We start from the raw sequence: 27,172 nt of genomic DNA on the forward strand, positions 1-27,172 counted from the left end.
AAACCCTGCTTCCACCGTCAGGGTCGCAATCAAGTCACCTTTAGCACAACTCCGGAGTCATGAGTCCGAATAGATCAACATTCTTAGAGAACCACAATATGTCTAGATACATAATAAAAGTTGTTTATCTAAAAATGCCAAAACGACCTACAATTTGGAACGGATGGAGTAACGCAACGGAAGTCATGTAGTGTATATTGGTTGCATTGCAAGTACCAAGAAATTAAAAAGAGCTAATTCACCAACTGTGGGGTGTACGGCCCCGGATACCCACGGCAGACCACATGGGCTGCGCCCCTAGGGGTGACCCAGCCCACAAGAAGAAGCCTTACGAGGCACGACTCTGCTCGGCGCCTTCCGTAAGACATCGGGAAGATATCCTGAAGATAATATGAGATCTGTTAGGATATGTATGATCCCAAGATTTCTGTAATCAGTTATTACTTTCTGGTTATCTCTTAGATCTAACCGACTTGTAACCCTGCCTCCCGGACTATATAAGGCGGGCAGGGACCCCCTCTAAAATCACGGTATATCATACGATAGCTAATACAAACCAACAGACCACAGGAGTAGGGTATTACGTCATCCTGACGGCCTGAACCTGTCTAACTCATGTGTCTCTGTTGCATTCTTGTTCTTGATCTCGCGCTCCTCTACCGATCAATCTACCTTCGTGGGATACCCCTCGGAGGACTGCCGACGATATTCTGTCGACAGTTGGCGCGCCAGGTAGGGGAGTGCGTGCTGTTTCCTTGTCGAACAAGATGGCTTTTTCCGCAGGCTCTTCGTCCCTTCCATAGCCCGGCCAGATCTTCACGGTCGGATCCATCTCGTGGTTCATCAACGCTGACGGAGTCGGAGAGCTCCTCGAGCCGGAGCAGATCGTTTCTGCACCGGCCACCCCAGCACCTGCAACTGCAGATCCGATCTCGGAGGCGATTCCGAGGTCTCTTTCAGCAACAACTCGCCGTCCGCTTCCTCGCTACCAGAGGAGGCCGATCAACAACGACGATCTGATCGAATCCATCGATCAGGTCGGACTGAAGCTCACCGATTGTCTCTCCATCACCGAATCAGCACTAGACACTCTGGTTCAGCGCCGACCACCCTTCGATCCAGATCTATCGGAGGGTGCTCGGGAAACTGCAAGGGCTATGGCCCTACCCTTTGGATTCTCCAACACCACCGCTGCTTACCAGCACGCCCTAAGGGGCAAACTCGCCGACCAGATCGTCGTCCAGCTCCCATCGGCTGTCAACACGCTACACTTAGGCCGGAGCCCTGGGGCGCACCTCCAGACCATCCCGGAAGAAACTCCGGGCTGTATCAGGGCTCTACGGAGACCCTTACCGAAACCTTCTCCGATCAATTTCTCCTTCCACCCTTCCGGGGTGGTGCAATCTTCAACGTCAGCATCGACCGCCCTCCTCAGAACGGCGAAACCGAGGAGCGCGCTACCCGGGAGAACCGAAATGTCAACCGCGCGCAGCGGCGAGAAAACGAGGCAGCCATCGCAAGGGCCGAGGCTGCTTGGAATAATCGGCTTGACTCTCAAGGAAGACTGCTCCCGCTCTACCGCGACCTCGACGAAGAATTTCTCCGCGTCGACGGCCACGACTCCTTCAAGACTCCAAGCGCCAATTTGGCAGTAGCCGCCAACGAGCTCGCTCGTTTCCCTCAAACGCCCAAGCTCGCCAAGATCGCCGCCATGCTTAAAGTGGCTCACTGTCAGGTCAATGAGATCCGCGAGGATCAGAGACCTTCGTGCTCTACGAGCACAATTCACCGATCAGCTGCGCCGAGGTCCAATCGCCACCCAAGTCAAAGCCGTTTCGCCGACCAGTCGTTACCTCTCCAAGGGGAACCCGGGGGGCATCGCGCCGAACACCATCGCCAACACAACCAGGAGGTCGAACAAGATGCTAGAGTACATCTTAGCAACCTCTGGGATGCGCGGCGACGTATCGAGCACCGTCGCTTTGGTCGCCATGAAGACGAAGTACGTCGCCGCCAGGATTACGAAAGGGAGTACGGCGACCCGGACTCAACCCTCGAGCCTATCCCCGACCACAACGCCGCAGATTACGGTGTCGACAATCCTGAGGGGCCTCCGGCTTTCACAAGGGCACTCCGAACGCTTCGATGGCCTCGTGGTTTTAAGATCACCGGGGTCGAGCCCTACGAAGGAAGAATGAACCCAACTCAGTGGCTGTAGGCTTATGCCACTGTCGTCCGTGCCGCGGGAGGAGACACTAGCGTCATGGCAAATTATCTCTCCGTCATGCTCACGCCACCCGCCATGAGCTGGTTCACCAGCCTTGCACCGGACTCCATCGGCTCGTGGGAAGAGTTGAAGAAAGTCTTCACCGACAACTATATGACCACGTGTACTCGACCCGGCACGAAGCATGATCTCAGCCGCATCAACCAGAAGCCATCTGAGCTCCTCCGCAGCTACATCCGGTGTTTCTTCGAGATGAGGAACTCTATCCCCAACATCACGGAAGCTGAAGTCATCACCGCCTTTACCCGAGGACTCCACCATCGCGAGCTTCGCTCCAAATTCAACCGTAAGCCACCGACCGGTATCGGTGAAATGATAACTACCGTCAACCAGTATGCCGATGAAGAGGAAGCCGAGGTGCGCTTCAACGAGGATGTAGGCACTCAGCGACCACCTCACCGATACGATGATCGCCCCGACGACCGATGTCACAACGACCGACGTCCCAACGACCGCAGCTATCATCACGATAGCGGCCGTGATCGAACAGGAGGACATAGGCCGGCCAAAATCACCGCCGCTGGCCAGAACACATCTTCGCCACCGTTAGTCAACCTCGTGCCAAGCGTAACTACGACGAGCAGTACCAAAAGATACTCGACGGCCCGTGCCCTCTTCACAAGAACGCCAAACACAAGATGAAGGACTGCATTGGTCTAACCAGGGAGTTCCAGGACAAGAGGCTCGACGATGACGCCAACAATGGAATAGGAGGTCGTCGACCGCCTGGGAACAACAACAACGCCTTTCAGGATCACGATAAGGTGGTCACCACCATCTTCGGGGGTCTCACCTCCACTGAGAGTCAAAGGGAACGGAAGCTTGCCACTCGACGAGTGCTCGTCGTCGCTTCAGAAGAAACTACCGCCGACCCCAGCTATCGCCCATGGTCCGAGATCCCCATCATCTTCAGCAGGGCCGACCAGTGGGCAGACATACCATATACAGGGCGTTTCCCCCTCGTCCTCGACGCAACCGTCCAGAATGTGCTATTCAGAAAAGTCCTTGTTGATGGTGGCAGTGCTTTGAACCTACTCTTCGCCGGAGCCCTAAGGGAGTTGGGCCTCGCGATATCAGATCTCACACCCTCGGACTCCTTCTAGGGTGTGGTACCTGGAAAGGCATCCAGGCCACATGGAGAAATCACCCTACCAGTACAGTTCGGCACGGCAAGCAACTACCGCATCGAGCATATCAACTTCTACGTCGCCGACTTCGACACCGTCTACCACGCCATACTTGCCCGGCCAGCTCTGGCCAAATTCATGGTTGTACCGCACTACGCGTATCTGGTGTTGAAGATGCCTTCGCCTGCAGGAGTCTTGGCTCTACGGGCCAACCTTTCCGTCGCCTACGCCTGCGAGACAGTCTCGCTCTCGCCGAAGCCACCGACCTCTCCATCTAGCTGGCTAGCGTGGTCGCCGAAGCCAAGATAGTACCCGCCGATGACATGGAGATTCCAGAGCTAGAGCTTCCTCGCGCCTCCGCCAAGTCCAAGGAAATCAAGAAGGTCGGCCTCAGCCTCAATGACGCCTCCAAGACCGTGAAGATTGGGGCTCACCTTGACCCCAAATAGGAAAGTGCGCCCGTCTCCTTCCTACGTGCCAACGCCGATGTGTTTGCTTGGAAACCTACAGACATGCCGGGGGTACCACGGGAGAAGATCGAGCACTCCTTGAATGTCTCGCCGACCGCCAAACCGATCAAGCAGAAACTCCGCCGATTCGCACCAGACAAGGAGGCTATTAGGGTAGAAATAAAACGGCTCTTAGCTACTGGGTTTATAAAAGAAGTGTATCATCCAGATTGGTTAGCAAACTCTGTTCTCGTTCGAAAAAAAAATAAAGAATGGAGAATGTCCGTTGATTATACTGATCTTAACAAACACTTGCCATAAAGACCCCTTCGGCTTACCTCGGATAGACAAGGTTGTAGACTCTACCGCCGGCTGCGAACTACTCTCTTTCCTTGACTGTTACTCCGGCTATCATTAGATCTCCCTCAAGGAAGAAGACCAGATAAAGACGTCGTTCATTACACCTTTCGGTGCATACTGCTACAAAACTATGTCCTTCGGACTCAAGAACGCTGGGGCTACCTATCAAAGGGCCATTCAGATGTGCCTCGACCAGCAGATCGGCCACAACGTCGAAGCCTACATCGATGACGTGGTCATCAAAACCAAGACAACCGACAATCTTATCGCCGACCTCGAAGAAACCTTCGCCAATCTGAACAAATACCGATGGAAGCTGTACCCTTCAAAGTGCATCTTTGGAGTTCCATCCGGTGTACTGCTGGGCTACATCGTCAGTGCTCGAGGCATCGAGCCTAATCCTGACAAGGTCTCCGCCATCACCAATATAAAACGGCCAACGTGTGTCAAGGATATACAAAAGCTTACAGGTTGCATGGCTGCTTTAAGCCGCTTCATATCACGCCTCGGCGAAAAAGGACTACCTTTCTTCAAGCTCCTCAAGGTCTCCGAGCACTTTTCCTGGTCGGAGGAGGCTAATTCAGCTTTCGAGCAACTCAAGTTGTTCTTAACAAAGCCGCCGATCATGACGGTGCCAAGGCCAGACGAAACTTTGCTAATATACATCGCCGCCACTTCTCGCGTCGTGAGCACAGCTATCGTCGTCGAACGCAAGGAAGCCTGGCACGCTTACAAGGTGCAACGTCTGGTCTACTTTATCAGTGAAGTACTTAATGAGCCAAAAACTCGTTATCCTCAAGTACAAAAGTTGTTATATGCAATTATGATTACGTCGCGCAAGCTCCGACATTACTTCGAATACTACAAGATCACCGTGGTCACTGAGTTCCCCTTAGGGGACAGTCTTCGCAACAAAGAAGCCAATGGTCGTATCATTAAATGGGCTGTTGAGCTCGGCACCTATTCCATTGAATTCAGAAGCAGACCTACCATTAAGTCACAGGCGCTCGCTGACTTCGTCGCTGAATGGATCGAGATCCAAGAGCCCATCGCCGCTGCTTGCCCCGAGCACTGGGTGATGTACTTCGACAGCGCCCTTAACATCAACGGTGCTGGTGCGGGTATTCTGTTAATTACGCCGACCAAGGATAAGCTACATTATGTTCTTCGGATACACTTCCCGGTCTCCAATAACGCCGAGGAATACGAAGCATGTCTCCAAGGTCTTCGTATAGCCGTCGAGCTCGGCGTCAAACGCCTAATGGTGTACAGGGACTCCGCATTGGTTATCAATCAGCTCAACAAAGACTGGTCCTGTTCCAGCGAGAAGATGGATGCTTACTGCGTCGAAATCAGAAAGCTTAAAGGAAAATTCTATGGTATCGAGTATCACCACGTGGTACGTGACCAAAATCAACTCGCCGATCACTTATCCAAGCTCGGTTCTTCTCGCGCCGCGATCCCGCCGAGGGTTTTTATTCAAGATCTCCTAGCGCCATCCATCAAAGAAGACAAGGAAGTTGAAGAAGTTCCCCCTGCCGAGCAGTTGGTACTTGTGGTACCTTCGCCAGTCGCCGATTGGAGGGAGCAATTCATCAAGTACCTCACCAGCGCCGAGGTACCCGCAGACAAGACTAAGACTGAACGCCTAGTTCGGAGGAGCAAGCTTTACGTGCTGGTGGACGCCAGCTTGATGAGGAAAAGTGTCAAGGAAGGGATACTGCAGAAATGCATCACCCAAGAGAAGGGAGCGAAGCTGCTTCTTGAAATTCACTCTGGTTCCTGCGGCAACCATGCGGCCTCGAGAACGTTGGTCGGCAAGGCTTTCCAAGCAGGTTTTTATTGGCCCACAGCCATCACTGATGTAGAAGATCTAGTCCGACATTGTGAAGGATGTCAATTCTTCGCTAAGCAAGTACACGTACCGACGCAAGAGCTGCAAACCATCCCAGCTTCCTGGCCCTTTGCATGCTGGGGACTAAACATGATCAGGCCTTTTAAGCCAGCACCAGGTGGTTTCCGGTACGTCTATGTCGCCATTGACAAGTTCTCCAAGTGGGTTGAATATAAACCGCTCGTCTCGGCTACTGCAAAAAAGGCAGTTGAGTTCTTTGAAGATATCCACAGATTTGGTTTACCAAACACCATCACCGATCTCGGAACTACGTTTACTGGACATCAATTCTAGGACTTCTGCGAAGACCGTTGCATCTCCGTCAAATATGTTTCTGTTGCCCATCCAAGAGCCAACGGTCAAGTCGAACGGGCGAACGGTATGATCCTTGATGCCCTAAAAACGACTGTATCAGAAAGAAGAAAAGCACCCGAGCAGATGGCTCAAGGAACTCCCAGCTATAGTCTAGGGACTGCGTACTCAAGCTAGTCGCAACACCGGTGTGACTCCATACTTTTTGGTGTACGGCTCAGAAGCCATACTACCAGCGGATGTTACTTTCCGAGCACCTAGAGTGAAAACTATGATGAAGAGCAGGCCGAGGCTGTTCGGTTTGAGGACGTCGAGAGAGCCGAGGAAGAGCGCCTAATCACAAGTGTCCATACAGCTAAATATCTGGAAGGCTTACGGAGGTACTACAACCGAAACATCAAAGGTCGTTCATTTGCTGTTGGCGATCTTGTTCTATGCAGAAAACAAAAGACTGATGGTTTGCACAAGCTCTCTTCCCCCTGGAAAGGGCCTTATATCGTCAAAGATGTTACTCAACCAGGTTCTTATCACCTAAGTGGAGTCGATGTTCCGAACTCGTGGCACATCGAGCACCTTATACGTTTCTATCCTTGAAACACTACAGATATATACTCTACAAATTTTTTCAGTAATGTACTTTGGTCTCCATAACTTGTCTCCGTTTTGTCTCTATTATGGATTAAAAACCACTTGTGGTCGTCGAGCTGTACGCTACTACATAACGAACTCCAGTATGTAATCGCCGTAAATACGCCGATCACGAATTCTCCAAAAACGCCGAACATGATTTCTCCAAATCGTCGAACGATTTCTCCAAAACGCCGAACACGATTTCTCCAAAACGCCGAACACGATTTCTCCAAAACGCCGAATACAATTTCTCCAAATCGCCGAACGATTTCTCCAAATCGCTGACCACGATTTCTCCACATCGCCGACCATGATTTCTCCAAATCGCCAAACTCAATTTCTCCAAATCGCCGAACGATTTCTCCACATCGCCGACCACGATTTCTCCACATCGCCGACCACGATTTCTCCAAATCACCAAACTCAATTTCTCCAAATCGCAGAGCATGTTTTCCATATAGTGAAAACATTTCTTGATTGGAAAGAAACATTTTTCTTTTCTGTTCTCTTCGGAGACGACCGTCTCCGACTTCTCCCTACACGTGCTACGGGCTCCGCGCTCTGCATTATGGGTGGTCGGCTGTGGTCCTTTGGTCACACCTGTTTTTTCTACATATCTACGGGCTCCGCGCTCGACGTTATGGATTATGGGTCAGCCGAGGCCGAGAGTTCAACATAGAATTCATTGCTCGGACGACATTTGTTTTGCCTTTATCTCCAAGTCCGTATAACAGCTGTCGACCCAAACACGTTCAGCGCTGTTTTTATAGAAAAGACTCAGCCACCAATTTTTCCCTACACGTGCCACGGGCTATGCGCTCTACGTCATGGTGGTCGACTACGGTACCTGGGTCATGTCTGTTACTCCTACACGTGCACGGGCTCCGTGCTCGACGTTATGGACTATGGGCTGGCCAAGGCCATAGGAATCAGTAGCATATCAACTGGTCGGATGATAATCGAACTACGCATAATTGCGTCCGGTTTGAAACTTCGAAAATTATTTCACCAAACTACAAGCAAACTGCATATATTACAAACACCTTATGACGAATATTTGATAAGTACTTGTTTCTTGCGCTATCGCGTTTTCTAATACACAGTCAAGGTTTTACAGATGGTCTTCTATAATCGGATTAATGAGCTCCGCCATCGCCATTCGTCTCGTCAAACAGATCTATATCGCCGGCCAACACGTTTGTTGCTTCCTCCACTTCATCCTCCAGCTGCTGGGTCTCCGCGTCGCTTAGTCCTTCTGCGAAACCACCCTCTATGGATTGAAGGTCGGTGGTCAGATAATGTGACCGAACAACCGCAAGGACATGGGTAGCGACGGTAGTAATGGCATCGCGGTTGAAGGTTTTGAAGTTTTCCCATGCTGCCTTACACCTCTGAATGACGGTGTCAGGGTGTTGCCGCGTGTCGTCGTGCTGAGTGGCCGTCTTCAGGTCGATGCAGTCAAGCACCGGCTTAATTGCGGCGACTATAGTATCGAAGTTCTCCTTCTGGACTTTGGCCTCCTGCACCAGCACGTCGAATTGCGCTTTGGCTTTATGACGATAACCTACGAGAGTTACAATGATCCGTTATACGAGGAGCTACTACAAAAATGATACCGGCCAGAAGCAATTCACCTTTCAGCTCCTCAGCAAGCTTGTCCGCCCGCTCTATTTCCTTTGACTTTTCCTGGCGAAGTTGATCGATGGTCTGGCGCATCTGGTCGAGCTCAGAATCTTGCTCTACAAGCACAGTAGTTGTTAACGGAACTGAGGCTGTTCAGCAAAACTAAAGTACATTCGTTGATGTATCGTACCTGTTTTTTGTTTGGATACACTGTTGAGCTGTTCACTTTTCCTCTCTAGCTGCTCGGACGCACATTTTAGTTGGTCGGCAATAGCGGCCAGCTGCTCGGATTGGCTCCGCACTTGCTCGGATGCAGCCGCCAGCTTCTCGGTAAGGACCCTCTTTTGGTATTCCAGGTCCCACGCGTTGGACTCCGCAAGGTCTCGTTCGCGTTGGGCTCGCTGGATATTCTTCTCCGAGAGTTTTCTGGCCTCCTTGAGTTTTTCGTTCTCCGCTGCAAGGGGCTCCATTCGCTTTATTAGCTAGCGGCGCTGCTCGGCAACTCGAGATATTTCCTGCAACAAATATGATGACATTATTGTTAAGCAATGCCAACAAACGACTAAGAGTTTTCCAGAAGAAGTATTCACCTTGATCTGTTTCATCACACCAGTAAGGGAAGTCTCCAGTCTCCTAAACTCCTTGGTGGTGTCCTCCTCTTCAACAATAACTATTTCTTCACCACGCTTTCGGAGGATCCGGACTGCTTGAGGTCGAGGTTCGTCGCGTATGATCTCCTCCACCTCGTCTTCTTCCATTGCAGCCGGAGGGACCACCTTGGGGCTCGGTGGTCAGATAGCAGTTCCGACCATGCCCTCCAAAGAGTCGGGGACTGCCGTCTGTTCATTTGACTCTGAAAGCTTTTTCACCCCCGTTTCTATCGTCGCAGAAGGAGCTATCGCCGATTCGCTTGCCATTGTAGGCAGTCGCTCGCCGCCAGGAAGTTCATCAGGAGCAGCAATTGGCTCCCCCGCGTGCTCCCGAGCACCCGGGGACTCCAGGATGTGGTCCGTTGTCGTCTCCACCGCTCCAGGACAAGTTTCTGGTCGCCGATCAGTCTGAGCGAGTGGGGCTGGATCTGTTGCTCGCCTAGCACTGTGTCAAATCAGTTATTCAGTAACAACATAAGTAAAGAAAATACAGCAAATTAACTACAGCACAAGAGTACTTACGGTTTGGTTTGACGGTTCAGTTTCTTGAACCGGTGATGCCGACCAGAGCCTCCAGGCGCAGCAGCGGGATCAACTCCTGTGCTCGGCGGGGGAATTCTCGGCTCCTCCTCGGTCGGCGTTGGTTCAGTTTGCTGCTCTGGGGTTACTTTCGTTTGTTGCCCTAGGATCTCCATTGCCCGCACCGCGGGGATTTCCGACGTCTGCTGCGCAGCAATACCCTCCGCTCGATGCTCGGGGACTCTCGTTGTCGGAGCCTCAAGGACTTCTTCGCCTACACCGGTTTGTTGCTCCGTGCGTGGGTAGAGCAGAGGACCTTTTGTGCTCAAGGGAGGATTGGTGAGAATTTCGTCGTCGTCAGACTAATCGAACACCGCGGTTCTTCGTGTTCGATTGATCTGATCATCATCCAAAGAGATCCCTCCTGGTTTGCGGGGAGCAGTCGCTGCTGTTTTTCTCTTCTTTTGTGCCGACTCATCTTCCGCTGGCCTCTTTCCCTTATTTTTTGCAGGCACCAGGGGAGGACTCTCCGTCCGACCAGTGTCCATTCCTCTGGATTCTGAGGAGACACCGACGGAGCTCTCCTCAATTTGAACAGGTCGACGTGCATCCACTGACGGCGGACAATCGTTTCTTGGTACGCCCGAAAAATGCACTGCCCTGTCCTGCGAAAGGATCTACACATGAGTAGGATCAGTTTATTGCTCGGCAGTATGAATAAAATTCTTGGAAACATAAAGTAAAGACCTTCACCTGAGGGGGCAGATTCTTGTAATTGAAGGGCTTCGTGTACCCTGATAGCCTGAAGGAGGATAGCGGAGCAAACAGCTCGGCAGTTCGCTCTTCAACATCGCTTCTGGAAAGTATTTCGGGCCTCTCTCGAGTCCCGTCGGTCTCCCCTTTGAATTCATAACCTGGGTGCGCCCTCTCCTTACAGAGTTGTATGCGGCGCACTATGAAACTCGCCGCTACAAATCCACCATTGGTCTTCACACCCTTTATCAAGCCGAGGAGTTCATTCACTTGATCCATGTCGTCCTTGCTCGGCAGCTCCGACCAACTCCTTTGGCTTTCTGGGATGTGGTCGTCGTCACAACGCACTGCTGGGTGGCTGTCTCATGTAGAACCATCTGGTGTTCCACCCCTTCAGCGAAGTGTTCAGCGGTATGGTAAGATATTCACTAGCCATCCCATCCCAAAGCTGGAGATACACCCCGCCGACCACCTTCGAACCAGCGCCGCCTCTCTTCTTCAGCCAGAATAGGTGACGGAATAGATTGAAGTGGGGTAGGATGCCAAGGTATGCCTCACAAAAGTGGATGAAGATAGAGATGTCTAGAATGGTGTTGGGGTGCAGGTTGCACAGAGTAACCCCCCAGAGCTCCAATAAATCCCTCAGAAATGGGTGCACAGGAAACCCTAACCCACGCCAGAAATAGTCTTCGAATACTACAGCTTCATCAGTATGAGGCGTGGGAAAGGACTCACCGAGAGCTGGCCGCCATCCGGCGGTCGCACGGTCGGGGAGAACGTCGGCTTCCACCAATCGGTTCAGCTTAGCTTCTCCTGTTCGCGATGGCACCCACTCCTCGTCGCGTCGGGCCACGTCATCTGCCTTCTTGGGGCTCGCCTTCTTCGGTTTTGCAGCTCCTCTCTTTGGCGCCATCTCTCATATCTATTTAGGGTTCGGCGGCAGAGGCAGCTGTGTTTGTGGATTTGGCGGCGCGAGATGTGAAGAGGAAGATGAAGTGGAAAATGTGGGAACATGGACTGCGGCGGCACTGTTATATAGGGTCCACCCACCGTTCCGCATTCAAGGGTTTTTTGGGAAACGTTCCCGCGATCTACGCCACTGCGATTTCTCCGATGCGATAAACAGACCGTTCCCTGGGCTTCCGCGCAAACCGCAGCCCATAGCGCTCATCTATTGCTGCCTTCAGTTGCTCCTCGCCGAAATATCGCCGACTTCTCCGCCATTTATTGAGGCTCAGTAACTGACACTGTCCAGCCGTTGCTCCGGTTTTTCCTCCACGGTTGGATTACTCCGATAACTCCGCCTGCAGCTCGGGGTCTGGTGGTCTTTTTCGTTGGTTTTTGGTTGTTTCTCCGTTTCTGACCCTGGCACCACGTGACTGCGTCACCTACTGTCAGGCTCGGAGATTAAGTGGGCACACTTCACCTTGCGGTGAATGTGCTGTCTCTTTTTGGGCCACGTCCGAGGACTGGCTGCCTGCTCGGCTGGTTTTCTACTTTTCTTCTAGTTTCTGACCCTGGCACCACATGACTGCATCATCTGTTGTCAGGCTCGGGGACCAAGTGGGCACACTTCACTTCGTGGTGAGTGTGCGGGATTCTTTCTCGAAGACTACATGCATATGGAGGAAGGTTGACTCCTACAACTTTGTTCGGACTGTAAGTGGGCACACTTTGTTCACCGTGGAGAAATTTTCGATTCTGAACTTAGAGCTCTTTACACCCTTATGGTAAGCTATACTCGGGTCACTCTGCTCGGCGGTAGTTCACGCTGCTCGGCGACAGGTCCTGCTACTCGGCAACAGTTCACACTGCTCGGCGACGGTTCATGCTACTCGGCAGTTTAGCATGGTGGTTGGACCATGAGCTTGACTGCTCGGCGTCATTCGCACCTGCTCGGACAAACTCAAGATGTCGTTGCACAACGGGTACAAGGCGCCCAGGGACTAGCTGTGGGGTGTACGACCCCGGATACCCACGGTAGACCACATGGGCTGCGCCCCAAGGGGTGACCCAGCCCACAAAAAGAAGCCTTGCGAGGCACGACTCTGCTCGACGCCTTCCGCAAGACATCGAGAAGATATCCTGAAGATAATATGAGATCTGTTAGGATATATATGATCCCAAGATTACTGTAATCAGTTATTACTTTCCGGTTATCTCTTAGATCTAACCGACTTGTAACGCTGCCTCCCGGACTATATAAGGCGGGCAGGGACCCCCTCTAAAATCACGGTATATCATACGATAGCTAATGCAAACTAACAGACCACAGGAGTAGGGTATTACGTCATACTGATGGCCTGAACCTGTCTAACTCGTGTGTCTCTGTTGCCTTCTTGTTCTTGATCTCGCGCTCCTCTACCGATCAATCTACCTTCGTGGGATACCCCTCGGAGGACTGCCGACGATATTTTGTCGACACCAACTCTACCACTACACCAAAGTATTGACAAAATCACCTGATTGAGCGGATACTATCATCATAAAGTATCCTCTTATTCACTAAGCAATTTACACTTTATTGCAAAAAAAAGGGTACACTTACTACTGTGTAGCCAGCTCGCTAAACATCATCAGTGCTCTGTTCAAGGTTCTGTTGCATGGTATCCAACTTCTCAATTACATACTCCAGTTTCTTGCAGCATATCTCATTAGCAATCCTTGTGCTGTAATCACACTTTTCAAATGGACGATATTCACAAGCACTTTTGATTTCCTCACGCAATGTTGTTTGAATTTCCTACTCCAACAAAAACATAATTAAGCAGTGAGCTATCATGAATGATTTGTGGCATGCATACTGCGTTAAATAAAAACCAATTGATGAGCAGATGCATATATTTACATAGTCAATTTGATGGAGACAAAGTAACATTGGACAGAGCAAAATTTTGCATACAGCACTTTAAAACAACTGTTGATTTTTCCAATAGTCTCTCTAGCATGAGATTAGCGAGGATTGAGACACATAACTGGTAACAACAGGAACACGCAGCCTAACGATCTGAGGGCAAGCAGTGGGCTGGTTACCTTCATAGAGATCATGAACTAGCGGCAGTGCGCGCCTACTGCATCGGTGCGAGGGCCCTGAGAGTTTCCCAGCTCCTCCATCACCGCTCCCGCAAGCTCCAGGACCCGCACTATCCGCTGCACACGCACAACAAACATCCAGCCAGCCTAAGGAACCGAACTGACAACCACCGAGATCGGGGTGCGGGCCGTGAGGTTACCTTGTCGACGTGTTGAAGGCTCTGGCTCTGGGGAATCATCTTCACCGGCGACGAGGAGGAGAGGCGGCGGAGAAGGGGATCGGTGGCGCCGAAGGTTGGACGGAGTGCCGTGATCTGGTGGCTTTGGGCCTAGGTTGGGCTGAAAGGGAGAAATCAAATCGGCGACGACGAGGACGAGCTCGAGCGGTCGAGCTGGTCAGCTTGCTGGATGGAGCGAGGCCGGCCACTGGCTACGCGCCGAGGGGCGGGGGCAGCGCGACGCTGCCGGCTGCCAGGGTTCCCCGTTCCCGATTGCGTCCGGCGTTTGCTCTCGGACTCTCGGAGGAATCAGCGAGTAGAGGGAAAGGCCGGATGGGCCGTGGGGTGTGTCATGTGGGCTGGCTTGTGGACTGCTTTGCGTTTGGAGTCAAGTTAGAGTCACAGAATAGCAATTCCACACCTTAACTATATATTGGCTTTCCTAGACTTAGCAGGTTCCATACCAAGGCTCAATACAATCAAAGTTCGTAGCGTCTACCGATTTCGTCGTATTCCTATTTTACTTTTTTTTGAAACCAGGATTTCTTGTATAATTTAATCCATCTTTTAGTTTTTTTTTTGAATCATTGAATTCATTATTCGACGTAGTCTAGCAACTCATCTCTATTTGAGACACCTCGCTCGCTTATTGCAATTCAGAATTGAATTGATTTTATCATTAATATATTTGCAATTCAATCTGAATGTATATATCCAAAAGTTTTTCTCTCTCCCACGTCCCTCATTCCTTTTTTAGAGTATTCAAAATCATACTATAAACGTTTGATATTCATTCTCTTTTTTTCTAAGCTGAATTAGAATTTTCATTTGCTATGGCTTTTGCTATGTGTTTATTAGATATACACCATATCTATCTATATAATAAAAACAATATATTTAGAAAAGTTAAAACATCTTATAATTTAGAACGTAAGGACCGTGGGTTCACAGGTTGGGCTGGGCTGTATGCTAGTCGTGGGAAATCTCTCAACTTGCGTTGTCATCAATATCAATTGTCTTTAATTTAAAGTAATTATAATAGATAACGATAGCATATCCTAGCAAATAAGAACCAAAAGGAGTCCATATAAGATTAAGTTAATTCTAATTTAGGAACAATCTACATAAGATAGAGAATGTTTAAAAAATATATGTAGGGAACTAGTTTAATATTTTTTGAGCTAAATCTAATTTTCTATTATTCTTTAAGATTATAAAACAAGATTTTAGGATTTTTAATTGCATAGTTTTTCATTAAATACTTAATTTTTTAATAGTCCTTTATAGACCGATTTACCCCCTAAGTATCATTGGAGTGTAGTCTGACTTACATTCTTGGCTGATGTCACGCTACGTAGGATGGTTGACATGTTGCCATGTCAACAAAAACCACTATAAGAAAAACGCTCATCATGCAAAAACAAATTGTTTTGGAAGTTAAATTGTCAAAAAAATAGTTTTATAAGTGAGGGGGAAATCAAATGACCACGAAAGTTATGGGGTGAGCATCTCCGAGAATCTTTGTAAATCTTACTCTCTAAATCATCATTTATAGCGTCATTTGCATAAAAATCGGTTTATATATCTTTCCACTAGTACAGAAATCATTTTTTAGCGACGCCACCCTTTTTTATCAGAGGCGGTTCAACTAGCACGCCGCCTCTAACCGCGCCGGTGAGCACTGTAGCTCAGTGACCGCCTCGGCGCCTCTGAAGATCCAAGTTCAGGGGCGGTTCTATTAAGAAAACCGCCTCCGATAGACATCCATTTTCATAGGCGGTTGCTTTAAGAGAACCGCCCCTGAAAATGGATCTTCAGAGACGGTCCGCTCTCCAACAGTTTTTTTATATCTTGTATACACTTTAGATAGTTATTCTACGAGAAATCTAGAATATAAGATCAATTCCAAAAAAAATAGTTAAACGTTTTGTAAAGCTAAATATAGCTATTATTGAGAAAAAAAATTATTCCAACAGATTATGTAAACGCCTCTCTAAATTTAGTTGTTGTCTATTCCTGAAAATTTGGTCGATAGATTTGGACGACGAGAGTCGCTGGCTATCCGACCTTTTCCCGCACAGTGCCTCATCCCCTGCACGAACGTGCCATTGCCAGAGCTGCTCTAGACTCACAAGGTGCTCAACGCCATGCTCAAGCCGGGCGCGCCACAACTAGGTGCCGAAGATAACTGGGTTGTGGCGCGCCAAATAAAAATGTTGTTGGAGAGTATTTTTTAATTAAAATCTCTATTCCCAATAAACATTACCGTCTAATCTAAATCCAACCATCAATACTCATCCTCAGCCATGGGATTGAACACCTTCTCCCTTGTTGCTAGTTTATCTTCACTTTCAGACACCTGTAGGATATAAAATGTGTCCTAATAATTAAAAAGAATATAAAAAGTCTCTTGGATTTGTTTTTTTCTCTGTCTTCCGATACATCCCTCAGAAGGAACGATCGTGATAATATGGGGAAGTTAGTACTCGGTATAAAATGACAATATACTAGCGACAAATCATGGAAGTTTCCATTGAATGTGTAGTCGTCTCCATCAGTTGTAAGCGCAGGATGGTCAAGTCACTAGTAGCTCGCCAAACCCTTCAAAAAGTCGACGGCAGGACATCAAGAAATTGACACCGGAATCCGGATCAACATGATCCAGTGACCAGTCCACCGAAATAAACTGAGCCGCAACTGCTGATCCGTGAACAGAGAACATGTCGGCATTGCGGCATTCTCTACCGATCATCCTCCTGCAGCTGTACATGCTCTGCGTCCTACCACCGGCGGCGGCTAAGGTCACTGCGCTGATCGTGTTCGGCGACTCAACGGTCGACACGGGCAACAACAACTACATCTCCACGCTCCTCAAGAGCGACTTCGCGCCCTATGGCCGCGACCTCCGGCCGCCGGGAAGCGGCAGTGGTGGGCAGCCCACCGGCCGGTTCTCCAACGGCCGCCTCGCCGTCGACTTCATCTCCGAGGCTTTTGGCCTCCCCCCACTCGTGCCGGCGTACCTGGACCCCAACGTCAACATGAGCAGCCTTGCCACCGGCGCCTGCTTCGCTTCTGCAGGAGCCGGCTACGACAACGCCACGTCTGATCTTTTTGTAAGAAAGACGCCATCGTGCTCGTGCACAAAAAAAATAGGTTCTTTGTTACGACGCCAGTGAACGCCGCCTCCGACAAACATGTCGATCCGTTTTGCAGTCCGTTCTGCCGCTGTGGAAAGAGCTGGACTACTTCAAAGAGTACGCGGCGAAGCTGAGGAGCTTCCAGGGCGAGGACAGAGCTCAGGAGACGCTGTCGGAGGCGCTCTACGTCGTGAGCATGGGCACCAACGACTTCCTGGAGAACTACTACGCCGTGAGGAGCGGCCACGCGGCGGAGTACGCGGAGTCGGCGTCGGGCTACGCGGGCTACCTCCTGGGCGTGGCGGAGTCGTTCGCGCGCGCGCTGCACGCGCTGGGCGCGCGCAAGCTGGACCTCAACGGGCTCCCGCCCATGGGGTGCCTCCCGCTGGAACGCCACGCGGTCACGGGCGCCTGCACCGAGGAATACAACGACGTGGCGCGGGCCTTCAACGCGGGCCTCCGCGACCTGGTGGCGCGCCTGGACGGCGATGGCGGCGCCAGGGTCGTCTACGGCGACGTGTACGGCCCTGTGGCGGACGTGCTCGCCGACCCGGCGGCGTACGGGTTCGAGGACATCCGGGCCGGGTGCTGCGGCACCACGGGGCGGTTCGAGATGGGGTACATGTGCAACGAGGCCAGCCCGCTGACGTGCGCGGACGCCGGCAAGTACGCGTTCTGGGACGCCATCCACCCCACGGAGCACCTCCACTGCTTCCTCGCCGACCGCAAGATGAACACCACGCTCTACGTGTTCCAGTCATAGTTTTAAATCTCCCACTATAGCTGCTGATATAGCCCGCTATAGCCTTTTGATGTGGGGTGCCGCTATTTGGGTTCATGTATAATTTAGCTGCTATATCCCGCTATAGCCCGATATAGTCCTGCTATTAGCTGTTTTAGAGATATACCGCTAAACACCTTAGCCCGCTATTTAAAACATTGGTTCCAGTAAAAAAACATGGAACAGGGTCGCATCGCCGTTGCTTCGTTATCAAATTAAACAGCAGACAACAGTAAATCAATCCGTGAATCGAGCGATGCGGTTGTTCAACCATTTGCTGCAAGAGAGGGAAAGAAATGAACCTACTACAAGACGTATACGGTTATGTTAGTTTCCTTGTCATGCAAAGCAATGGCGTGGAGGCAAGGACGCGTAGACATGTGCGACGCAACTACGGCCCTGTTCTGCTGCATTTTTCAGTGAACGAGAAGTGTTTTCTTCTCATAATAGATTAATATAAGTCGAATTTCAGCGAAACGAACCGGGCCTACACCTACTGACCTACATTTTCATTTTCTTCGTGCAAAAAGGAGGATCATGTCAGTCCACACACCCTAAAACTGCTACATAATTTTGATAACTACCACCTTAGAAAAAAAAACATCATTTTAACACCTTATCGCTCAAAGCACAGTTTTCTTATGTCAGTCCACAGTAAATTTTCTCACCCTACAAAACTCTGTCGTGCTAATACAAAAGAAGGTGATGAATGGCACATCTAAAGCATTTCATTTTTCCTAAAAAGCAGGCGCCTGAAATCTGGCTTTGCTTTAGGCGACAACGTGATCCTTTGATCTAGTTTCAAGGTTCGTACATCTGATCCGTTAGATCTCCATCTCATGACTCACAATCGTTGCCTCAACAAATGCTAGTTTTCAATCACCTCCGAACAGAGCAAATCCCAAAGCATTTCGCATGTCTCCCGGTCATCTAGTAACATTACTCAATAACCACAAACAATGACCGAAAACAACTGAATAGATGAACTGTATTCCTTTGAGCAACACATGAGTAAGCTCCATCAAACTAGAGTCTCCCTTCTCCTAAAATACAAGTCAAGTAGTTGCATGGCCGAAGAGGAAGACATGTTCGTGAAGTCCGCAAGGCACCGTAGGTCTACCGACAATCAATGCTACACGTAGCTAGTCTTCCAAAGCAACGTTGAAGAGCAAGCGAAGTTGCGATCGATGAACCAATAAGTCCACATGGTGACATAAAGTGGATCATATCATCAACATGGAGATGAATTGGAATGTGCAAGACAAAGGTATATTTGTAGAACATTTCATTTCATCGATCAAAGGCTGTGTAGAGAAGTGCATGGCCAGATTTAGGTTAGATGGTTGTACTATTAAGAGGGGCCAACTTGTTTGCATATCGGTCATCTAGTGCCACTTGAGCGATCTAACTTTGCATGCGATGCTAGGATCGAGTGGCGTGGAAAGAGGAGTGAAAATCCTTTGAAAAATGATTGTGAAAATGTTGTAGGGTGTCGGACCCTGAGAATTGGTCTGATGCCTAGCGTAGGGCCGGTCCGACGGTGCAGAAATCATTTCTGGACCTCTCTTGAGTGCGTCGGACCTTCGGTAACGATTGGTCCGCCAGTCATCGAATCATGGACGTTCAGACCTTGCGCAAAAGAGTCGTTGGGCGCCGACTGCTAGTTTCAAATGGTTGGTACACGTGGCATGTTTCTAGGGTGTCAGACCTTGACGTCCATGGTCCGACGCTATGCGTAGGATGGTCCGACGCTCTCGTGTTTTGCCCAATGAAGGGGCCAATGGTCACTTTGCCCTTGGGGATATAAATAGGACCCTTGTCCACCTTGGGCTAGTTGATCAACACCCTTGGGACTTAGTGTCCATGTTTGGGGAGTGCTGGAGAGCCTCTAACTCACTTGTGCAAGTAGTGATTGCATCAGATTGCGAGTGAGTGATCGCTAGTGCGTTGCATTGAGAGATTGCATCGAGTGGCACTAGATGATTAAGTTGCAAGCCAGTGGTGCTTGTTAGTCTTAGAGATTGCCACCTCCTAGATGGCTTGGAGGCTTGTGTGCTTCGTTGTAGCACGCTCGAGATTGAGCGTTGCTCTAAAAGTGACCACATCCGTATTGTGAACGGTGTTGTGCTCGCCCCGTGAGAGATTGCGAAGAGCAACTCTAGTAAAAGCGAGGCGTGAAGAGCGTCAAGTGGTCCGGCCGGTTCAAGTGCTAGAGATCATGGTGAGCACTCCATATGGGAGAGTGTGATATGGGGTCACCACTAGCCAGAGGATTGGCATCAACCTTGAGCTTGCATCAACGGGGAATAAGTGGTTGGCAAACCACTAAATCTCGGGATAAAATCATTGTCATCATCTTCCTGTTGGTTTGCAATTCTCTATCACAAGCTTGTATTTACTTGTTCATATTGTTGTGCTTGTGTTGTTGCTCCTGTCCTTGCTTAGCTTGTGTAGCTAAGTTGTTGTTGCTCTCTAGTTTAGCTTATGTAGCTTTGCTTGTTGAGTAGTGCTAGTGTGCTTAGGCTTTGTGCGTTTTTCATCACTAGCATGTGTAGGAGCTCTCTTTGTTGTGCTAGTTGCAAAGGTTTGTGTGACCTTGCTAACTAGAATTGTGTAGGTGAGTTCTACCGTCGACAAAAGATGCTTGGTAGTCCTCCGAGGGGTATTCCACGAAGGTATATTGATCGGCAGAGGTGCGCGTAATCAAGAACAAGAAGGCAACAGAGACACGAGAGTTAGACAGGTTCGGGCCGTCAGCACGACGTAATACCCTACTCCTGTGGTCTGTTGATTTGTATTGGTGATCGTATGACATTGAGTGTGTTTTAAGGGGGTCCCTGCCTGCCTTATATAGTCTAGGGGGCAGGGTTACAAATTAGTTAGATCTAGGAGATAACCAAAAAGTAATAACATATTACATGAATCATGGGATCGAACATAATCTAATAGATCTTATAGTATCTTCAGGATATCTTCCTGGTGTCTTGTGGGGGCACGCCGAGCAGTGCCGTGCACTGCAAGACTTTGTCTTATGGACTAGACCACCCCTAGGGACACAACCCATGTAGTCTATCATGGGTATCTAGGGTCATACCCCCCCACAGCTAGTCCCCGAGCGCCTTGTATCCACTATACAATGCCGTCTTGAGCTTGTTTGAGTAGGTGTGAATAAAGCCGAGCAATCAGACTCATAGTCTGACCACCATAATGAGTCACCAAGCAGTTGTGAACCATCACCAAGCAGAGTATCCCAAGTAAGGCTTGCCAGAAGGATGTAAGGAGCTAAAGTTCAAAATCAAAAATTTTCTCGCTGTGAACCAAGTGTGCCCACTTAGAGTCCGACCACGAGAAAGGGAGGTAATCGTCTTCAACTTTAGGAGGCACGGAGTCTTCCAGATTAGAGAAAACACACTCACCATAAGGTGAAGTGTGCCCACTTAGTCCCCGAGCCTGACAGTAGGTGACGTAGTCACATGGCGCCAAGGTCCAGAAAGTAGAAGAAAGGCAAAAGACCAGTCGAGCAGGCAACCAGTCCATGGGTGGAGCCCTAAAATGAAAAGCACACAGTCATTGCAAGGTGAAGTGTGCCCACTTAGTCCCTGAGCCTGATAGTAGGTGACGTGATCACGTGGTGCTAGGGTCAAAAAACAACAGTACAAGAAGAAAGTCCCCAGTGTGGTGAGGAACCAAGTCGTAATGATGACATAGTCCCCGAGCCACAAGTGGAAATCTCAGAGAAAAAACTGAAGTAATAGTTGTACAATAGAAATTACTGAGCCTTGATGGTATTGTGGAGAAGTCGACGAATATTCGGCGTGTAGTTCCAAGTTGCGTCGGAGAATAGGCGATATGGGCCGCAATTGTGCAGAAGCCCAGATAACGGCCCAGCATGCTGCTTCAGGGAATTTGAAAGGGCGCAAATCATGGTACGGTTTTCCAAAAACCCTTGATTGCGAAAAGTGGAGAGGTTGCCTTTATAACTACGTCGCCACACTCCGCACTTCCGCCACCAGTCCCAATCTAGATCTGAGAAATGGCACCGAAGAGGAGAGGTGGTAACCCGAAGAAGGCGGCCGCCAGAGTAAGCCGTGATAAGGAATGGGTGCCGTCACTCATGGGAGAGACGAAGATCAATGATATGGTGGAGGCAGGCGTTCTTCCTGACCGACTCACCGCCGGATAGCGTCCGGCCGACGATGAGCCCTATCCGATGCCACACATCGACGAAGCTGTAGTGCTTGAAGATTGTTTCTGGCGTGGATTAGGACTTCTAGTACATCCGTTCTTGCAGGATCTGTTGGAGTTCTAGGGAGTGAGTTTGTGCAATCTGCATCCAAACACCATTTTGCACACTGTTGTGTTTATCCATTTCTGCAAGGCATATCTTGGCATTCTTCCCCACTTCAATCTTTTTTGACACCTGTTCTGGCTAAAGAAGAAGGGCAGGGGTGGTTCCAAGGTGGTCGGCTATGTGTATCTACAGCTCCACGATGGGATGGCGGGCGAGTACATTACTGTGTCGCTGAATACCTCGCTGAAGGGGTGGAATGCCAGGTGGTTCTACATGAAGCAGAGTCATCCTGCCGTCTGTTACGACATCGACTAAATTCCAGAGAACTAGAAGAGATAGACGGAGAAGCCGACCAATGCTGATATGGATCAAGTGAAGGAGCTCCTTGGCTGATAAAGGGCATGAAGATGAATGGAGTGGTTGTGGCGGTGAGCTTTATAGTGCGTTGCATCTAGCCCTGTAAGGAGAGGGCCCATCCGGGCTTTGACTTCAAGAGAGACACTAACGGCACCCGAGAGAGGTCAAAGAAACTGACGAAGGAGGCTGTGCTACGCCGGGCCAGAGTTATTCGCTCTAAATGTGCCATTCAGCGTGCCAAGGCAGCCGAGAGCCTTAAACTGCATGAACCCACCTCCTCAGGTAAAAATCTCGACTATTGTTCCTGGTGATTTTATCTCATGCCGGTGCCGAGCAGTGAACTGATTCGCTTGTGGAAAGATCCATTTGTAGGAAAGGGCGACATACTTCTCAGGCATGCCAAGGAGTGATTGGCCGAAGGCAATAGACGCCAAGCCAACCACTCAGCCGAAGGAAGGTGCCGTCAGCACCTCATCTGAATCTGGAGGCATAAGTGCTAGTCGGACAAAGAGTCTCCCTAGTGTCGGAGAAGGTCCGGGGAAAAGGGTGGCGCAAGATGAGCCAACCCGAAAGAAGAAAACAACATCAGATGTAGCTCCCCGTAGGATAGGTGACATCTTGCTTGGTGGCGGTCGAACCACTCGGACACAAAGTGTGGCGATATCCGAGTGGTCGGATGATGATGAGGCTCTCGTAGCTCCCTCTCCGGGCACTAAGGCGCCATCACACAACATGCGCGCGGAGGTGCAATCGGAGGGAGGGGAAGGAGTCCCCAAGCAACAGGCGGAAGAGATGCCAATGGCGGGGGCCGTAAGACCTCTAGCCTAGGCCACGCGGGTTGACCCTAGGGTAGCCCCAAGGTGCTCGGGGAGGTAGCACCGGTTTAGAACCGTCTACCGAGAAGCTGATGTGTAAGTATCTTTGCCTTAGGATTAGTAGCTTTCTGATTTTTATAGTTGTGGTGACCGATGAGCTGATCTGATGCAGGATGGGGTGCGCGGAGGACCTGAATCCTTTGGGCCAGACTAGCGAGCAGCCGGGGGCTATTCCCGGTGTAGAGACATTATAGATGGACTCCACCCTAGAGTCCCCGGGCGCTCATCGGTCTATGGAGGAGTCAACCACCACTGCTGATGGAGGTGGCAGCGGAGAGCGGTTGGCGACGATGAGAGCCACCGAGTCTTTAGAGGCAGAGGTGGGAGCTACTGATGTCGTGCCAGAGTCTAGGGCATAGAGGCCGACAACTTCGAAGGAGCAAGCAGCGCGCTCAGAGTTGCCACAGGGCATGGTCGGTCGCTTTGTGTGGCCACCAAGCCCCCAGGGAGCGCCATCGAGCCCCGAGGGAGTGACACCAGCTATGAAGGAAGAGGACGAGGTCGAGGAGTTTGAGCGTGAAGAATCACGACCTTAAGCCGTTAGCATCATCCGCAAGCGGGGGGACGAAGTTGTGGTTGTAGAGGAGGACACCTCCAGGGAGGTGAAGAGGCTATGGTCCACTCTTTCCATAGCCATGAAGCAAATTGAGGTTAATATTGCATCAGCGATGTCCGTATTTAGCGTTGGAGAAGAACGTCTAGAGGACCTAGCGCGAATGGGATCTTGCTGAATCCAACGCCAAGGACCTAGAGTACCAAAAGGGCATCCTATCCGAGCAGCTAAAAACCATCTCCGAGCAGCTAGAGCGCACCTCCGAGTAGCTAAACAACATGTCTGAGCAGTTGGGGCGCACCTCTGAGCAGCTGAGAGGCGTCTCTGAGCAGAAGAAAGGTACTAAGTATCGGTGAGTTTATTCTGTATTGCTAAACAGTCTTGACATTGCTATACACCGTTATGTTTGTAGAGCAAGATGCGGAGCTTGGCTAGTTATGAGAAGTCATCGGTCAACTCCAAGCAAAGAAGGAGAAAGCGTTTGGGCGAGCGGAGAAAATGGCCGAGGATCTGGAAGGTGAGTAATTCATGGTCAGAGTTGTTGCAGAAATAATTTCATCACTTGACAAATCCCTTTGGTGTCTACTAAATACTGTCAAAGGACAAGGGCACAGTTTGACATGCTGGAGCTAGAGGCCAAGACCCAGAGGGGAAAACTTGATGTCGTGGTGGCTGGAGTTAGGCCGGTGCTCGACTATATCGACATGGAGGTTGCTCCTCAGCCTAACAATAGTCCACCATGTCTGGATGCCATCATCGACAGGTGCAAAGCGGTGTGGGAGAGCTTCAAGAGCTTCAACCACGGCGCCACTATCTCTGTCGTGACACACACCCTGGTGGTGGTCCGGTCTCACAACCCTGCCATCAATCTTTGAGCAATAGGGGATGGATTCGCTAGAGGGACAGGTGTGATGAAGCAGGAGCAGCTGAAGGATGAGGTGGAGGACACAACAAAGAGTCTGGCCGACGATGTTGATCTGTTTGGCGAGGCAGATGGTGATGGACAAACCTCAGTGGAGCGGAACCTGTATGGGACATCTAGAGAGGAGAGTTAGATGCGTGAGGGCATAAGCAAATATTTATGTATTTGTATAAATGTTGTATGTAGATGACATGTGCATGTTTATGCGGCTTGCTAGCACTTTTAGTGAAAAAGAAACTTGTTGTTAACCCTAACACATTTATACATGGTATAAGTAGCATCCGAGCAGTTAGTTCTTTACTGGGCTCTTGGCCTTGGCTAGCCCGTATTCCATAATATCGAGCGCTGGAGCCCGTGCACGTGTAGGAGAAACAGACATGACCGAGGAACCACAACTGACCACCCATAACGCATAGCACGGAGCCCGTAGCACATGTAGGGAGAGATCGGAGACTGGGTTTTCTCCAAAGAACATAGAATGTAACGTGTGCTACTCGATGGTTGGTGAAATATGTTAAAGATATTTTAGTATAGAGAAGCATGGTAGAGCATTTATGGAGATCACATATAATTGTCGGAGTTTGTTAAGGAGTAGCTTAGAGCTGGAGACCGTAAATGGAGATTAAACCAAAGTGGAGAAATAGTGGAGGCAAATTATGGTGATAAAAAACTTTATTCATCATGGAGTAGAGAGTACATATCTAGAGCGTTTCAAGGATAGAAACGTATAAAGTGCTCGATGTGCCACGAATTGAGGATATCGACTCCTTTCATGTCACATAGCTAGTAAGACACTGGTTGGGTAACCTCTTTGACCACGTAAGGCCCTTCCTAGGGGAGGAGAGCTTATGCATCCCTTCGGTTTTCTACTTTTTGCGGAGAACGAGGTCGCTGACCGCAAATGAACGACCTTTGATATTACGATTGTAGTATCTTCGCAGGCCTTCTAGATATTTGGCCATGCGGATGCAAGTGACCAGGCATTCTTCTTCAGCCCTATCGACGTCCTTTGTCCGAATAGCTGTGGCTTGCTCTTCATTATAATGCTCTACTCTGGGTGCTCGAAAGGCAATATCCGCGAGAAGTACGGCCTCTGAGCCATAGACTAAAAATATGGAGACACACTGGTGTTGCAACTAGCTTGAGTGCGTAGTCCCCAGACCATAGCTAGGAGCTCTTTGAGCCATATGTCCAGATGTTTTCCTATTTCTAGTATAGTCTCTTTTTAGGGCATCGAGGATCATGTCGTTCGCCCATTCGACCTGGCCGTTGGCTTTAGGATGGGCAACAGAGACGTATTTGATGGAGATGCGTCGATCTTCACAGAAGTCCTAAAAATGGTGGCCCATGAATGTAGTTCCGAGATCAGTGATAATGTTGTTCGGGAGATCGAATATGTGGATGATGTATTCGAAGAGCTCGACTGCTTTCTTTGCAGTAGCTGAAACAAGCAGCTTGTACTTGATCCACTTGGAGAACCTATCGATGGCGACATACACGTATCGAAAACCGCTTGGCGCGGGCTTGAAAGGCCTGATCATGTTGAGTCCCCAACATACAAAGTGCCAGGAAGCTAGGATGGTTTGCAATTCCTGTGCCGGCACGTGTATTTGTTTTGCGAAAATTGACATCCTTCACAACGTCGGACGAGGTTTTCTGCGTCGGTGATGGCCGTGGGCTAGTAAAAACCAGCTCGAAAAGCTTTGTCGACCAGGTTTCTAGAGGCCACGTGATTACCATAGGAGCTAGAGTGAATTTTAAGAAATAGTTTCACTCCCTCTTCTTGGGTGATGCATTTCTGTAGTATCCCTTCCTTAGCACTTTTCCTCATCAAGTTCTCATCTACCAGCACGTAATGCTTGTTGCAATGGATGAGGCATTCAATTTTGGTCTTATCGGCTAGTACATTGGAGCTGGTGAGGTACTTGATGAACTATTCCCTCCAATCTACGATTGGCAAAGGTACTGCAAGTACCAGCTGCTCGGCGGGTGGGGGGTTTTCTTAAACTTCCTTCTCTTCCTTAATAGATGGCGTAAAGAGGTCTTGAATGAAGACCCTAGGCGGAATTGTAGAGCGAGAAGAGCCTATCTTAGATAGGTGGTCGGTGAGCTGATTTTGATCTCGTACCATGTGATGGTACTCGATACCGTAGAACTTCCCTTTGAGTTTCCTAATCTTAGCGCAGTACGTGTCCATCTTCTCTCTAGAACAGGACCAATATTTGTTGACCTGGTTGATGACCAGCGTGGAGTCTCCATATACCATGAGGCATTTGATGCTGAGCTCGATGGCTATACGGAGTCTGAGGAGACATGCTTCATATTCCGTGTCATTGTTGGAGGCTGGAAAATGAATTCGAAGGACGTATTGGAGCTTGTCTTTGGTTGAAGTAATAAATAA

General features: G+C 49.7%; 4 protein-coding genes across 7 annotated transcripts in view; 2 read left to right on the plus strand and 2 right to left on the minus strand.

Annotated features, from left to right (window-relative positions):
* LOC136466755 (centromere/kinetochore protein zw10 homolog) overlaps window positions 1-13,272 on the minus strand; it is a 32,042-nt gene extending 18,770 nt beyond the window's left edge. Inside the window, exon 1 of one of the 3 annotated variants that reach the window (XM_066465259.1) lies at window positions 13,153-13,272. The gene's annotated coding sequence lies outside the window, so the exon portion shown is untranslated. The remainder of the gene's footprint in view (window positions 1-13,152) is intronic. The other 2 variants (XM_066465257.1, XM_066465258.1) reach the window with 2 other exon arrangements.
* On the plus strand, window positions 5,302-7,023 carry LOC136465264 (uncharacterized). The gene is made up of 2 exons (XM_066464070.1): window positions 5,302-6,032; window positions 6,870-7,023. The coding sequence occupies exons 1-2, from the start codon at window positions 5,302-5,304 to the stop codon at window positions 7,021-7,023; spliced, it is 885 nt and encodes a 294-aa protein (XP_066320167.1).
* Window positions 7,845-9,373, minus strand: LOC136462914 (uncharacterized). Of its 2 annotated transcripts, XM_066461961.1 has the most exons (4): window positions 9,273-9,373; window positions 8,873-9,197; window positions 8,694-8,798; window positions 7,845-8,608 (listed from the first exon to the last, which is right to left on the minus strand). In XM_066461961.1, the coding sequence occupies exons 2-4, from the start codon at window positions 9,150-9,152 to the stop codon at window positions 8,196-8,198; spliced, it is 798 nt and encodes a 265-aa protein (XP_066318058.1). In that variant the 5' UTR covers window positions 9,153-9,197; window positions 9,273-9,373; the 3' UTR covers window positions 7,845-8,195. The 2 variants fall into 2 exon arrangements, with proteins under 2 accessions (XP_066318058.1, XP_066318059.1); XM_066461962.1 differs by having other exon boundaries at window positions 8,873-9,321.
* Window positions 13,273-16,575: 3,303 nt separating the features above from the next.
* Window positions 16,576-17,871, plus strand: LOC136466756 (GDSL esterase/lipase At2g04570-like). The gene is made up of 2 exons (XM_066465260.1): window positions 16,576-16,968; window positions 17,069-17,871. Exons 1-2 carry the CDS (start codon window positions 16,576-16,578, stop codon window positions 17,753-17,755), a joined length of 1,080 nt encoding a protein of 359 aa, XP_066321357.1. The 3' UTR covers window positions 17,756-17,871.
* Window positions 17,872-27,172: the final 9,301 nt, after the last annotated feature.

This window comes from Miscanthus floridulus, chromosome 7 (genome assembly GCF_019320115.1).
Source record: "Miscanthus floridulus cultivar M001 chromosome 7, ASM1932011v1, whole genome shotgun sequence".
Taxonomy (NCBI): domain Eukaryota; kingdom Viridiplantae; phylum Streptophyta; class Magnoliopsida; order Poales; family Poaceae; genus Miscanthus; species Miscanthus floridulus.